We start from the raw sequence: 15,863 nt of genomic DNA, 5'->3' as shown, positions 1-15,863 counted from the left end.
TTGAAGAGCAGTGGCGCATTATACCTTCATGGGGACTAACTAAGGCAAAATGGAATTTGAGGGTTCCATCTAAAGAAAAAACTTATAAAGAACATTTTCAATTTCATTTTATTGTGACAACAAAACAAACAAATTAAATGACATAAAAACTAAATACAAAATTTCATCAAAATCGGTAAAATCATTTTTGAAAAAAAAAAACATTTTCAAATTAATCTTCGAGTCAAGTTTATTGACCTTGGCAGGTAGAAAGTTCAGTTTCTGAAAAAAATCACTTAAAAATATTAGTAAAAAATAGCAATAAGTTTTTGAAACAGTGATTTTGGGGCCCCACCTCTGATCGGAGCCTTAGGCAGATGTATTTTTTGCCTATAGGATAACACGCCACTGTTGAAGAGGAAAGGGAAACACATCTCACCTAACGTGAAAACCCACAGAATTCCAGCTACCACTATTATTGCAAATGCAGTAAGATAGAGTTTACTACCAGTTTATAATTAGACTGCGCTAACAGAGAAGCCCAATAATTTGGGAACTGCAAATTGTTTTTATTGTTTTATGGTAGTGACCTCCAGAAATGTGCTCCTCCATTTATGCTATCCTGTCTCATGAAATTTCTGTTCGAACAAAACGTCTTATGAACACAGAGAATGACAACGATGTCTCCGACCAATACAGTTACAGTAAATGGGAAATATAGCTCTCACACATTTGACGTTTGACATTTTTTAAGCTTCGTAAACATGTATTATTATTGCTGCACAGGTCGCTACATTCAGCTTGGTGCTGGGTTTTATGTTCACCTGGTGTTACCCGCAGATGAAATCGCGCATGAGCCAACGCGAAAATCTGCACTTCGAAACGCTATATTTTATAAATTTGATTTCAATGTGCTTAACCCTTTATCAGGCATGTGAAAAGTAACATTAACAGACACCTGACTTTTCCACCATTGTCATGCTTGGAATAAAGACATGAAATAATTAAAAATTGTTTACTTTTATGGTGCATTTTAATTTTCAATCTTTTATAAGCACATTTGTGAAAAATTCATTTTTTTATATTGAAAAATGTATATTTTTAATAAATTTTTAAAAATAAATCCCCTCTGACATGCATTTTTTTATAACAATTTTTAATGCTCGCTTCTGTGTGTTTTATGTCCGCTTCTGTGTGTTCTCTCAGGGTAATTCAGATTTTTTTTTTTTTTTTTTTTTGCCTGGCACAACATAAGCCTCAGGCTTACTTGCACCATAAGGCTAATAATAATAAACTTAAGGGTTGTTGATGAGGAAAATATTAAAATTTTTTGTTGGATATGTGGTTAAGATTGTCCGGTATTCCAGTAGGTAAATGAGCAAGTTGTGTAAGATGATCATTATTAATAGCAAAATCTATATTCAATGTTTTACATTCATTGTCTCTGTTATTTGGGTTAGTACAAGTAGGAAATTGAAGCCAACTAATATTATGAATTAAAGTCAGCAAGGAAAACTACTTTACTGGCAACAAAGTTGGATTGGAAAAGCACAGTTTCAAAGAAAGAAAGTCAAAGTTTTGAGTTATTTACAGGTTCGGGAAGCAATAGAGATACTGAATTTAACAGATTGCAGTAAAGATGTTTTGAACTAAAGTAGATCAGAAATAGATTTCTGATTATGAAGTCTCCATCAAGAATTATCAGAGTGGAATATATGCATTAGTAGAGGCATATGATACGAGAAAGCAAGCTTATGCAGCATTAGCCAAAAAAAAAAACAACGCTCACATTTCACCCCTCCGTTTGTTCCAAATACCTGTCCAGCTCAGCCTTAAATTTTTTAGGCTATCAACTTCCACAGCAAAGGATGGAATCCTGTTCTACCAACCAACTACCCGCTGGCTAAAGGCAAACTTCCGCACATCTATCCTACATCTGTCTTTCCTCAATTTGAATTTATGCCCTCTCAGGTGATTATTCTGAGCAAGAGGAAGAATCCCATTAGCACTGAGCTTGCTCAACCCATTCAAGGCTTTATACACCTCAATCAGATCACCTCGCAGGTGCCTAGTCTCCAGATACTGTAATTTGCAAAACTTAAGCCTTTCTTCGTAAGAGCAACCCTTTGTTTCATTCACTAATCTTGTTGCCCTTCTCTGTACTCGTTCCAACAGCTCTACATCCTTCTTAAAATGAGGCCTCCAGACCTGTATACAGTACTGAAGGTGTGGCCTGACAATTGCTGTATACAAGGGGATAATCACCTCCTTATCCCTGCTAGAAAAATTCCTGTATATCATTGACAAGACACCATGAGCTACTCTTGCAGCCCGTCTGCACTGTTCAGAGACCTTCATATCTGCCTGCACCATTACCCCCAGGTCCTTTTCATTCTCTACCACTGTCAGTGTAGTACCACAGAGTTGATACATTACTCTGGGGTTACTGCTTTCCATATGTAGTACTTTGCATTTGTCAATGTTAAACTTCATTTGCCACCTCTCAGCCCATCTGCTCAACTTTTCTAGATCCTGTTGCAGCAGCGTTTATTTTGCAGTTAGCATTGCAAAAAATATCATATGTTATAGAAATGATTTTATTCTAACCTGTGCATTCATCTCTTTTTGAGATGTTTAATTTATTAGATTATTTTAGATTTATTTATAATTTAAAATTTTGTTTGATGCAGATTTATACAACAGGTTTGAGGATGAAGTGGAGTTGATTTCCCTAGTTGAGGAGAAGATCCCACATTACAAATTAAGAGTTGATTCTATAACTGAGTTGTCAGGTACGAATGCAAATACAAAATAGATTTTGTTGAACTTTAAATGTCATAATATATTTTGTAAATATTTTCCTTGCCCTGTCCGTAATCAGAAGAATTAATGAAGCAAAATGTATAATGATTAAAAGTATTTTTTATTTTAAAAGTGTACATAAAATTCAAAATATATCATTATTTTCATATGGAGACTTAAGAGGTTTCAGAATGTGGCTTAAGATTAATGACTGTTGTTTCCCCCTCTTACACAACAGAAGTTTTACGGCGGCAAGGATTAACTGTATAGATCAGGTTTTAAGAACAGCTGGAGATCTTTTAATCTCTTTCTTTCAAAATAGGAGATTTACCAAGCACAGCAAGAGAGGAGTGTGTGGTTAGAATTTTCAGTTATTCTAGTAGGTAAATGAACTAAATGCATGTTTAAATAATATTGTACTTTTGATTAGCTATCAACATTCTTGTTCCTTGTGTAAAATTCTGTTGCTCTTTTTCTAATTTCACTCCTCATTAAGCATACGAGTGGTTTCCATGTACTCATTGCATCTTTCCCACATTTAAAACAGCTGAAATGAGAAAAAGTTCAAGAGTGTACTTCAATTTAAATTAAAAGTTTATCCTTATTAGGTTGGAAACACTCTAAAATTAAAAGTATATAACCCTGTTTGATTTTTTTTTTTTTTTTTTTTTTTTTTTTTTAAATTCTGATTTAAATTTTGATTTGCTTTTTAGTGATAATTTCTAAAGAGCTTTCATTTTATTAAGTCTTTAGTATTATCTAATTTAACTCTTATGATGATACTTTTGAATTAAGTTTATTCTTGGTTTATCATATTTTTCTCAAGATAATTTTGTAACTTCAGATATCATTTGTGATTCCTTTTAAGTTAATTGGCATATATTGTTTTCGTACAGGATATTGTAATCAAGACTGGTGTATAGAGACCCCAATTGTTCACCCTGATGCTGTGTGCGATCTTAGTTCTGAGTACATCCAGGAAACTTTCAATTATTTTAGTAAGTTATTGGTACTGAGTATGTTTCTTTAATTATATTCTTATCTTAATATATTCAGAATATATTATGAATTGTTTATAAAGTTGCTTTCTTATCCACTTACTTGGTTTAAAATTAATAAAATTAAAAAGAATGAACTCGCTGAGCTGTGAACTTGATACTTTATCCAAGTGATAATTTTTTGTTGAGAACATTCTATACTGAAGCTCTGAACCATATTGGGTTCTAATTTACTTTCTGTAACTTCTCCTTTGTTCAGAAATAGAGAAGTCTGGGAGTTGAAATTTTTAAAAATTTTTTTTTTATTGTAATAAGAATGGTGAAGGGAAGGGTGGGTTGCTAGCAGAATAAGGGGATAACAGGGATTTTGTCTTCTGTGCTCATGCTCAAGTTGTTTTGTTTATGATTTTGGCCTCACAAAATGTATTTTGCTGTTACCTTTTGCAAAAGTTTGTGTCTTTACTGGATGAGAGAGGGATATGTTATTTGACCATAGATTACAATGATTCTGAATTTTTTATTAATTTTTTACAATAAATTTTTAACTTAATGATTGTACAAAATATATTATTATAGTAATGATTGTATTACAATGGATAGTTTGATATAGAGTAAGATTACAATAAAGATGGAACTATATAATACAATCGTTGTTAATGAAAGGGTTTTTATATTTATTTACTTGAATAATTTTTATATTTATTTATCAGAATAATTAGGAAAGTGATAACATTAAATTTAAAATTAATTTTTATGTTTTAAAAATTGATATACAGTTAACAAAAATCATGAAAAATTAATAGTGATCATTAGAAAAATTATTAGTTGGGAATTACATGGAATAGCAGACTATTTTGAGCAAAAATTAAAAAGTTTAGTGTACTATCAAAGAAGTTATGAGACTGGGTTGTGCTAATCAACACCAGTGAACTCCAAATCTGTCTTAAAAATTAGTAGCACATTGTTACATATGGTGATGTTCTTCTGATTAACAGTTTTGTACCTGTTAACTTGTCAGCTCGATAATTTTTTTTTTAAACTTTCCTCTCTTAATATATTCATAAATCCCAGTGAACATCGGGAATTCATAATTGATTGATAGGTTACATGTACAAATTTCCCTGTGCTTCTTTCGTGGCAGATACTAGCAGGTGGAACTGTAGAAGATAAATGATAGTATTGATAGAATTATTAATGAAATCTTGAGAGAGAGAGAGAACTTGAAACACGGAATTAAAATTTGATGAAGAATATTAAAGCATAGGCAGACTTTTCCTGTCTTAAATCTCCATGTGGGTTAATACTAAAAAAAGATACTTTTTTTTTTAAATGTATATTTGCTGTTCATTACAGTTCAGTGATATAATATATTTTTAAAAATTACATGTTTAAATGTAGCGTTGTTTGGAGAAGATGTAGTATTGTCCTTATTACTGAGCTATCTTATTAATATTTTGCTATTTATTTTGAGAAAAGAGTCATGAAATTTGATTATAGTGTTATTAGATGATAATTATTAAATATTACTAGGAACGTTGCAATAAAGAAACTTTTTTATTAATCATATCCCTAGTTACAGGATGCAGCTTGTTTGTAACTTCAAAAACATTTTTTTTTTTTTTACTTAAAAAAATATTGAAATACCTTTTAAGCACAATATAATAATGAAATATCAGTAAGTTTTTTTTTTTTTTTTTTTCCATATTAAAAAAAAAGTCTTTCAGAATTCTTCCATTTGGTTATGGAATTTGAACTCTGACCTCTTCAAATGAGTAATACATGGTGAAACCACAATGCTACCACAAGAAACATCTTTTATGACATTTTCAATATAATACTACTTTAATAAACCTAAAAGTAGTTTAGGTTTGTATAATCACTTTAATAAATATATGAACAGGTGAATGTTTATATTTAACTTTGTTACCAGAATATTATTTGAATGCTAAGGTTATATGTTATCAAAAAAGTATTGGAATGTTAAGAGTAAAGAAATATAGATTTGAGTAAAGATTATACTTTACCCTAATATAATCTAATATTGCATTATAGTAAAGAAAACAGCAGTTATAGATTAAATTTTTTTGGGGTGGGACACTTTTGTGCCAGTGTGACAACACTTGTCACAAAACACGGTTAATACAACAGTGGTTTGAAGAGAATGGTGTGCTGAATCTGCCATATACAATTCAGATCTTAATTCAGTTCAGCACCTTTGGAATGTTTTTGAACAATTGAGAGCCACAACAAGATGTCCTAATTCAAGTAAAGAACTAGCTATGACCTTTTGGGAGGAATGGAGTAAGATTTCAGTCGTCATACTAAAGACTTGTAGAAAATAACCCCTAGAGGGTGATTGATGGCAAAATCCTCGGGGATGATAATTTTATTTTTAGCATTAGCATTAGTAGAGGCATTTGATGCAAGAAAGCAAGCTTATGCAGCATCAGCCAAAAAAAAAAAAAAATAAAGTTAAATAAAAAATAACCACTTCCACTTCACCCCTCTGTTCATTCGAAATACCTGTCCTTTTTTCTAACAGGTCATAGGGTTAATGTTATAGTGGGTACTATGCAACACTCCACTCATCACATTCTATTCATTGGCTCACACTTTCTGCCACGTAACATATCTTCTGGAGTATAGTGCAGAAAAAAAAAAAGAATTACAATCCATCAGCATAAATAATTTTTTGTTGTTTGTTGATATTACTCTGGTGCCACATAAATCTAATATTGGATCAGGCAGAGGAGGCTCATGAGTATCTGATTGCTCCTAATTAGTTGTGGGTTTGCCATATGGAAATGAACACTTCACAGCTTCCCTGAAATACTTTATTCTTCCAGATTTCTTTCATTGTGACAATCCTGTTGAACTGAACAATATACTATAACTTTTTCTTGTTCCTTTATAAAGTGATCTTCCATTATTTACTGCACTACTTGTGATGCTGCATGTTTACTTTTTGCTTGCTAGTCCTTGTATACCTGCACAGCAGCTGTATGTAAACAATCCATTATCTGTGCTGTATTTACAACAGTGATACTCATCCTCTTGGTACCCATAGCCTTGTCCCTTCTAAAGTCTGTAAATTATTGTCCTTACCTATTATTATCCCTACTTAATACCACAGCATGCAGTATTTTGCATACAATTCAATGCTGCTCATGTTGGGCACTTTTTTTTTTTTTTTTCTTTTTTTTCTTTTGTAACACTACCACAGCTACAGGAGTGTCTATACTTTAATAATGAGCAAGAGTATATAATAATGGTTTAATCATTCAATTTCAGGCCTGTGATAGAATTTTTAATAATAATTTATTTCTATCTTATAAATTTTGTTTAGCCAAGTAAGATAACATTATTGTGGAGCAATGAAATTTATATAATATGTTAAAGCAAGTTTTATGTCAATGTATAGTATATTTTGATCAACTATTTATATCTTTATAGTTCAATGTGGAGATCGGCTAACCCAGATGACTAAGACTTACAATGATGTAGAAGCTATAAAAAACCTACTGAGAGAGGTGAGCACAATATTTGCATTTACTTTATCAATGCAACAATATTGACACTTACTATATTACCTCTTAAAATTGGTATAAATTACAACTGTGTTGTTAAAACTTATGTTGTGATCATTTTTAACAATTGTAATATAGCATAATGTGTCCAACCTTTTGAGTCTTTGTTCACATGTTGTGCAATGTCCCTTTTATTATATAAGAATATCAAATATCACAAATCAGTCTGTTAAATTATAACTTTGTTACCCAGTAAGATTTCAAGACAACAACAGAGCCATTCCTCACAGTTGTGGTATTATGATGGAGCTGACTCATTGTCACTTCCTGCTTGGTTGCCCTTTAGCCATATTACTATGTAAAAGTGATAGTCTGTCCTAGAATACATTAATACATAATGTATTCTATGAAGTTTTTTCTTTTCCATTTGTATGTTGCCAATTTCTTTACATTCTCTGGTGGAATTAAATTTTATTAATTAGTTTATTAAACCCTTTAAGTATGGTGTCTACATATCTCCAAACAGCATTTCAGAGCCTAAGATTTTTTATCCTATATTATTATTTTTTCATATTATTATAAATTTTGTTTTAAACGAGTTTCCGCTTATTAATATTGCATGCTGCTCCTTTGAATGTCACAATGTCACAGCATGATCACAAATTCTAACAGATAGGGTATCCTGTTCTTTGTTTCTCTTTTTTAATTTCCTTAATAGTTTTAAGTAGATGCATGCTAAGAGAGTATGCTGTAATTATTTTCATGCTTACAATATTCTAATTATAGTAGTTTTGCTGTTTCATAGCTATTCCCACATATTACTTAAGCATTTTTAATTCTTCAGTGAAAGCTTAGGTGGAACAAAAAAAATCTCTATAATACAGGTAATTAGCTAGTGCAACAGCATTTTTCACATTAAACAGCATGTGTTTATAGTTGAACCTGTAGTGCTCATGTTCTTCAGAAAATCACAGCATCTGTCAGAAATGAATTGAAGAATTGTGTGGAACAATGCATATGGATCAGAGAACATTTTGAACATCTGTGATAGATCAAAAATAACAAATTTTGGTAAAGAGTTTTCTTCTCATCTCTTGGTAATAATTTTAAGGGAAAATAATAATCATATGTTTTTTTATTCAGCTGAATGAGATAAAGTAATAGAGGAGTTAGAAGCACAGGGTTATGTTAAAGAGCATGAATTTTGATGTAACAGAGCTTTCATTACTCATGCTCTTTGGCATACCATGAGAGCAAATTAAGAAGTGGGACCATCCAGTTGGAACTGTTACTGGATACAAAATACAAGGTGCTTTGCATTCAGTAACAAATTGTCAAGACATAGTCAGCTATGGCTATGTTCAGTACTTGCTAAAATGTGGTGAGTGACATTCAAAATTCTTTAACACATATGCTTCCACCTATATTTGAGAGGCCCATTCAATGTGCCATAATTTTAAGAATGTTGAGAGGTAACAATGTACTGTAAACTTGTAAATAATAGTTGAAAAGTGAAAGCCTAAAATTCATAGCTAGAAACAAACACTTATGTTTGGGCTGAGCACTGTAAGTCAGAACAAAACTCAATTTTATCGAAAGTTTATTCTATGTACATAAACTAATCTCAGCACAAGGAAAAAAAAAAAAAAAAAAAAAAAAAAACAAAGTTTACCAAGCTGTAAATAAAAATGAATTGTTCATTCTAATAGTCCAGGGTTCAATCAGCATGCTGACAGAATCGAGCAGTTCATTTCATGCACTCTTACTTTTATGCTGTGCCTTTGACCACTTTAAGAAAGGCTGCTTGTACGCTTTATGGCAGGGGCGGCCAACTTAATTTGTGATGAGATCTACTTTTTTTCTTCAAAATGTGCCGCGATCTACCATCTCAAGAATTTCATTGCGCATGGTTAAAAAAGTTAATCAACACATATTAAAAAATATTGTTTATAAATTTTGAAATGAAATACATTCAGAATTCTTATTTTAAATTCATAAGTATTTAAAATTTTAATTTATGCGAAGTTTGTGTCTTCGTGTCATCTGCCAAGCTTTCAAAATCTGGGATATACCGTGATAAGGCCAACTGTAAAGAATCTTCCATATGGAAGTCTGTAACAGTAGAGCGACTTCGTCTTTGTTTGTTTCAAATATGAAAAGGCCGATTCACATAGATATGTGGAACCAAAACAGGAATTTAAAAGTTCACTGCATTTTTTTACATTTTGGTACTTCTCTCAGCAAACATATTTCCAAATGTCATCTTCTGATGGTCTGGCTTTTAGGCAGATATCATTTCGTAATGTAATAATTTCATTTTCAAGTAATATTTTGTCCGTCTGAAAAATCTCAGCAGATTTTTTTTCTGCAATTTGTTTCGTATCTAAGTCTTAAAGTATTAAATGGATAAGAATAGTAGCATAGCTACCCTTTTTTGAGCCCAGAGGCAAAGAACATGTTCGGGCCCCTATTTAATTAATGAAAATTGCAAAAACAGGAGACAGCCAAAGACGCTCGGGCCCGGAGGCAATTTCCTTGCCTGCTTACATGGTAGCTACGCCACTGGATAAGAAATATATTGAACAATGTCTTCAATTGTTTTAAAATCACTGAATCTTGTTTCAAAATCATCCACAACTTTCTCAATTTCAGAAACATATTTCTTACTATTAAATTGAAAAACAGGACATTTTTGAAAATGATCGTTTTTTTTTTTTTTTTTCTTTGAGATCCTTAGCCATTGCCAAGAATTGATATTGATATGCAGAAATACTATTAATCAGTGCGTGCCTTTCTAAATTTCCTTTTTTGGGTAGAGCCACGGAAGCATTGCAAATCAAACATTTTTCTTTTATCATTACAAAAAAGTATTCTAGTTCCCACTCTTGAGAAAAATGATACGTTTTGCTCTTTTTCGTAGTACTGTATTAATTTTAAATCAAAGGTTATTAAATTAATGTATAAGAACTGTCCAGTTATTAATATAAATAAGCTAAATAACAATTCGACGCATACACTATGCTCTCCACAACATAACTGCGTGCATTTTCACTAGACAAGCCTAGGCAGTGCAGCGACAAGAGTACTCAGGTGGTTCGGCGGATTTGTAATAAGCGTATATAAGTGGGGCGCATAATAACAATATTTATATTTTGACTAATCTGTTTTTATATATATTTAAAATTCGTTGTGATCGACCGAAATTAAAGCAGTGATCGACTTGTTGGCCACCCCTGCTTTATGGCATAGGTTCTTAAACATTTTTTTATCGCTACCCCCTTTTCATAAGATGAAATTATTAGTGACCCCAGCATTGGCATGTTATACCTTCATGGGGCCCAAGGCAAAATGGAATTTGGGTGCCCCATCTGAAGAAAAAGCTAATAAAGAACATTTTAAATTTCATTGTATTGGGGCAACAAAACAAACAAATTATATTACATAAGAACTAAATATAAAATTCATCAAAATCAGCAAAACCATTTTTGGTAAAAAAAAACAAAAAAAAAAAAACATAATTTTCAAAGTAACAACATCCTAGAAACATCCTTTTAAAGTTCATTGACCTTGGCAGATAGAAAGATCAGTTTCCGATTAAAAAAAAAAATCACTTAAATAATGAGATTTTGAAACTGATTTTGGGGGATCCTCTCTGATTGGAGTCCTAGGCAGATGTCTTTTTTTCCTATAGGATAATGTGCCACTGGAGCCCAGAATCTTTTTCATTACCTCTGGAGGGGCCGCAACCACTATTTAAGAACCACTGGCGTATAATAATTTCAATAGTTCTATAATAAATATTTAATTTACTCAAGTTTTTAATGTCTGTTGTGATCCCCCCCCAAAAAGATTTTGGGGGTCGCAACAACCCACAGTTTAAGAACCCCTGCTTTATGGCACATTGGTTGCTGTGCTGTGTTGTGCTGTAACATTTATATGTGTTATGGCACAGCACTTAGGTTACTGTTGAATACTTATACACAGAGGCGTAGCTAGGTTTTCGGCGCCCTTGGCAAATTTGTGGCTATGCGCTTTTTTCGATAATTGGTAAAATCATAAATAATAAGTACAGTCGGATCTCTGTTTAACAAACTTCTTTATAGAGAATTTTTCTATTTAGTGATAAATGTTTTCTTTTTGCCGAATATTTTTAGAATTCGCTAAATAGAATTTTATTCTTTATCGAATTTTTTTATTTCTTCGTTTTATGGAAATGAAAATTTTCCATGTAACGACTGCATTACGAGACTTAACTGAGTACTCATCGTTCACACCAATTGCCTTCAAGCAAGCAATAGTGCTCTTGTTACGCCCGAATTAAAAGATAAAGAGATTACCATCTGCAACTCAATGGGACCTGTAAAACTTATCCGACAACCTGTCCCACATACCGAGAAGTCGAGCTGGTCAACTACTTTCTGTGTATCCATAGCTAGTGGGCAGACCAAGGTGTATTAAACATTCGGACAATAGGCTTTGGTTTATTGTAATCACCCTATTAGAGATTTAGAAGAGAGTGGTTTCCCTTTATCCCAACAAGCGATCATCTGTTGTTTTGTGGAAGTGAAATGGCACTGTTTCAAAGCTGTTGGCCTATTATCGAGCACAATATGAGATACAGAGGAAATGATGCCTCCCACACTACTATCGTAGTTTTTTCTTAAGAGTTATCTATGGTGTATCTACACCGATATTATATAGATATAAAACTCTTACACTTAACATATTATGCCTTGTTGCATTTAGTAAATTAAAATTATTTCACTTCATACTTTTGTTGCTAACAAATTAATAAATCCATTCTGAATTTCTGGAGATAAATAATTAGTGTGGTGTTTAATATGCGATTCCAGAGCATTTTTCAAACCACCGTCAAATTGGCTGACAATTTTATCAAGTTTAAAAATACGCCACAATTTTTTTTCTTCGGTATCGATATTACTAGCATGTCCACGAAATGCCAAATTATTTTCAGCAGAGAACAATATACATTTCAATATTATTTTAAATATGACACCATTTCGAAATTTCGCTTCTTAGTGCTGCTTGTGCAGCGTCGTTAATTAGTCCATCCTTTTTGAAGACCCTTTTCTAATAATTTCCATTTTGTGAAATTGTTTGTGTTGTAATGAATTCTCATGAAAAAGAATGTTTGGATTTAGATGTTTCCAATCCTTAAATCCATCTGAACTTCAAAATTGAACATTATTTGTGCCAGATACAAATAAGAGGCATGGAAAAAAATATATTGCATCTTTGTTTTTGCAATAAAATAACCATTTCCTCTTTTTTTTTTCAATACCTTCATTTTTGTATTCCCACAAATTATTAAAACATTGGCCATTAGTGACAGGATACATATTTAAGACTATATGTTCAGGACCGTGTTGCACCATAAGAGATCTATTTTTGTGGGTATTCAAGTTCCATGTGGTCGGATCATTAAAATTCAGACCTACATGTTCCATGTTAATATTATTGCTGCCATCATTTTCTTCTGCCAACTGTTGTTGGTATTGTCCACACTTTCTAATTCTTTGAAAATAACTTCAACTGTGAACTTTTCTTGGACTTCCATTTCAATGGCATCATCATTTGTTTCATCTTCATTCTAATCATGTTCGTTTTCTTTGTCACTTTCAGATTTGGAGTGACTTATTGTAAGCCAGTTTTGTAAACTAGCAGAATGTTTTTTTATAATTTCCTCTTTATGCAGTCTTTCCACTTTTTTCTTTGGTGGCATGTCTAAAATTAATTTTGCCTTTATCGTTTTATTTAAATTATAAATCACAGTATTCACGATTACCTGTTTATATAGCAATCACAAAAACACTAACTTATTCAGTTTGTACACAATGCGTGAATTGCGAACTACTATGCATTCGAGCATACGCTGATAAAGCGATCGCCTGATTGATCCCTTCAAAGTTACATTCTGGACAGCAAATAGATCTATGATGCTATGCAGTATGTACTCAGATGTAAGGATGCATGCAGGCTTGAATCACCATGCGAAAATTAATTTTCACCCTCCTTGTGCTGTCATCTTGATTCGACATCATCAAGGGGTGCCATTTCATCAGCTAGCCTCGGGTGTCGAAGTAGCTTGACATTGTACTGATGTAGTCTGTCAGTGGCGCCCTTGTCCTGTCGGTGCCCTTGGCACCTGCCCCAATGCTAAGGCATTCCTATGCCACTGCTTATACATGTCGATGCAGTTAACATATTAATTTTATGTCAGATTTATGAACTGAAGCTCTACCTTAGAAACTGAGGATATGCAACTTTTTATAGATAAGGGTTGCATTTACAGACACCCCTGTTATCTAGGCTTCTGGCCTTGTCATTAATGGAGAGCTGTCAGAATAAAGTAATTCGCAGATCCTTATTTGCTTGCTCTCTCTCTCTCTATATATATATATTCTTGGTGGTATACTGAACACTTTGATTTTTGCATTACCATCCTTTTAGAAACATTGGCTACAATTCAGTTTTGAAGGGTAAAATGGTTTCCACGCTATACAATATTACCCCTTTTAAAAATTCTGGCAGGAAAGCCTTTTTTTAAAACTTCATAGGCTCTCTACTATGACCCATGGCTGTTGCTGTTATTTGTGGTATCTCTCCCCCCCCCCCCCCCACCTCTTTTTTTTTTTTTTTTTTTATGAAAACTCCAAACATGAGGGATATTAGAACCTATAGTACTTGGTACCGTGCTTGGGTTGGAGGTTGAGAAGACAAAATAAGATATTTGTTGACATCAGGCTTGAACTTCTGTAGACTGTAATTTTCAGGAAATATGCACGAACGAAGGTTGTTCCAGAAAACAGCAGTTGAATGAATAAACAAAGATGAAAAGTTGGTTCTTTGAGTTTGAAGTTGGACAGTAAATGGATATTGGATGGTTGCAGCACGTGTTCGGATTGTTTTGAAAGAGAGAGCGGGAATAATAGAAGCCAATTCTGAAGAACAGTGCCCGCTATACAATATTACCCCTTTTAAAAATTCTGTCAGGAAAGCCTTTTTTTAAAACTTCATAGGCTCTCTACTATGACCCATGGCTGTTGCTGTTATTTGTGGTATCTCTCCCCCCCCCCCCCACCTCTTTTTTTTTTTTTTTTTTTTTTTTTTTTTTATGAAAACTCCAAACATGAGGGATATTAGAACCTATAGTACTTGGTACCGTGCTTGGGTTGGAGGTTGAGAAGACAAATTAAGATATTTGTTGACATCAGGCTTGAACTTCTGTAGACTGTAATTTTCAGGAAATATGCACGAACGAAGGTTGTTCCAGAAAACAGCAGTTGAATGAATAAACAAAGATGAAAAGTTGGTTCTTTGAGTTTGAAGTTGGACAGTAAATGGATATTGGATGGTTGCAGCACGTGTTCGGATTGTTTTGAAAGAGAGAGCGGGAATAATAGAAGCCAATTCTGAAGAACAGTGCCCATGGAAGTATCTCTAGAAAAGGCATGCAGCAGAAACACTACGTCTATGAGACAGCGAGTGGAGAGACTCTGTTAGAGAGGAGTCATTAATTAACCTAACTGCCGTCTTCTGAATGGAATCTAAAAGCCTGAGAGAGGTTTTGGGGGCACCGCCCCAGATGTGGGAACAATATTCCATGGTAGGGCGGATTTGCGATTTGTACAGAATGAACAGCTGTTTGGAAAAAAAGTAATGCCAAGAGCAAAAGAGAAAACCAAGTTTTTTAGATGCAGAAGAAGCAATATTTGTAATGTGCTTGTGCCAAGAGAGATTAGAAGTCAGAGTAATCCCCAAAAGAGATATATCATCTTGCCTAGAAATCGGAGTGTCACCAAAGGTAAGCATAGGAGCAGAAGAATCCTTTTTGCAAGATATAAGACAGGACTGAGTTTTAGAAGGATTGAAATCAACTAAGTTGTCTTTGCCCCATTGGAGACTTACCTGGAGATCGGCATTTAAGGAATTGGTAGCAGATATTCGAAAAGTTGAAGCTGATTGAGCAGGGCAAGGTTTCTCAAAATGAAAAGTAGAATGCAATGTGCTATCATCGGCAAAACTATGGATAGGATTTCCAGTCAATGGAAGAAGGTCATTAATATACAAGAGGAAAACAGTGGGGGAGAGAACTGAACCTTGGGGGACAACAGCATTAGTGGAGAAGTTAGAAGACACAGAGCCTTCTACCATCACCCTCAGTGAGCGATCAGAGAGAAAACTGGATAACCAATTACAAAAAACAGTTGGCAAACCATAAGATGGAAGCTTGTTCAGAAGACCTTTATGCCAAACACGATCGAAAGCCTTTGAGATGTCAAGAGCAACTGCTTGTGTTTCACCAAACTTTTCCATTGAATTAGTCCATAAATGGGTAACATAAGCGAGAATATCACCAGTGGATCAACACTGATGGAATCCATACTTGTGATCGTTGATCAGATGGAAGGTTTCTAGGTAGTTTAAGTGTGCGGTTAATTGATTTCTCCATTACTTTAGAAAGAGTAGAAGTATTTGCAATGGGACGATAATTGGATGGGTGGGATTTGTCAACCTTTTTAGGAACTGGCTGGAT

At 33.4% G+C, this 15,863-nt stretch overlaps 1 protein-coding gene across 1 annotated transcript in view; it reads left to right on the top strand.

The window, feature by feature from the left end:
- Positions 1-15,863, top strand: part of LOC150082225 (trafficking kinesin-binding protein 1-like) — a 210,273-nt gene that overhangs the window by 127,071 nt on the left and 67,339 nt on the right. The window contains exons 3-5 of the mRNA XM_090380064.1: positions 2,670-2,771; positions 3,678-3,779; positions 7,233-7,309. Of these exons, the coding sequence (XP_090236190.1) occupies positions 2,670-2,771; positions 3,678-3,779; positions 7,233-7,309 (281 nt within the window). The remainder of the gene's footprint in view (positions 1-2,669; positions 2,772-3,677; positions 3,780-7,232; positions 7,310-15,863) is intronic.

Source organism: Mastigoproctus giganteus, chromosome 8 (genome assembly GCF_048544385.1).
Source record: "Mastigoproctus giganteus isolate SK-2022 chromosome 8, ASM4854438v1, whole genome shotgun sequence".
Lineage (NCBI taxonomy): Eukaryota > Metazoa > Arthropoda > Arachnida > Uropygi > Thelyphonidae > Mastigoproctus > Mastigoproctus giganteus.
This window is presented reverse-complemented; position numbering and strand designations above follow the sequence as displayed.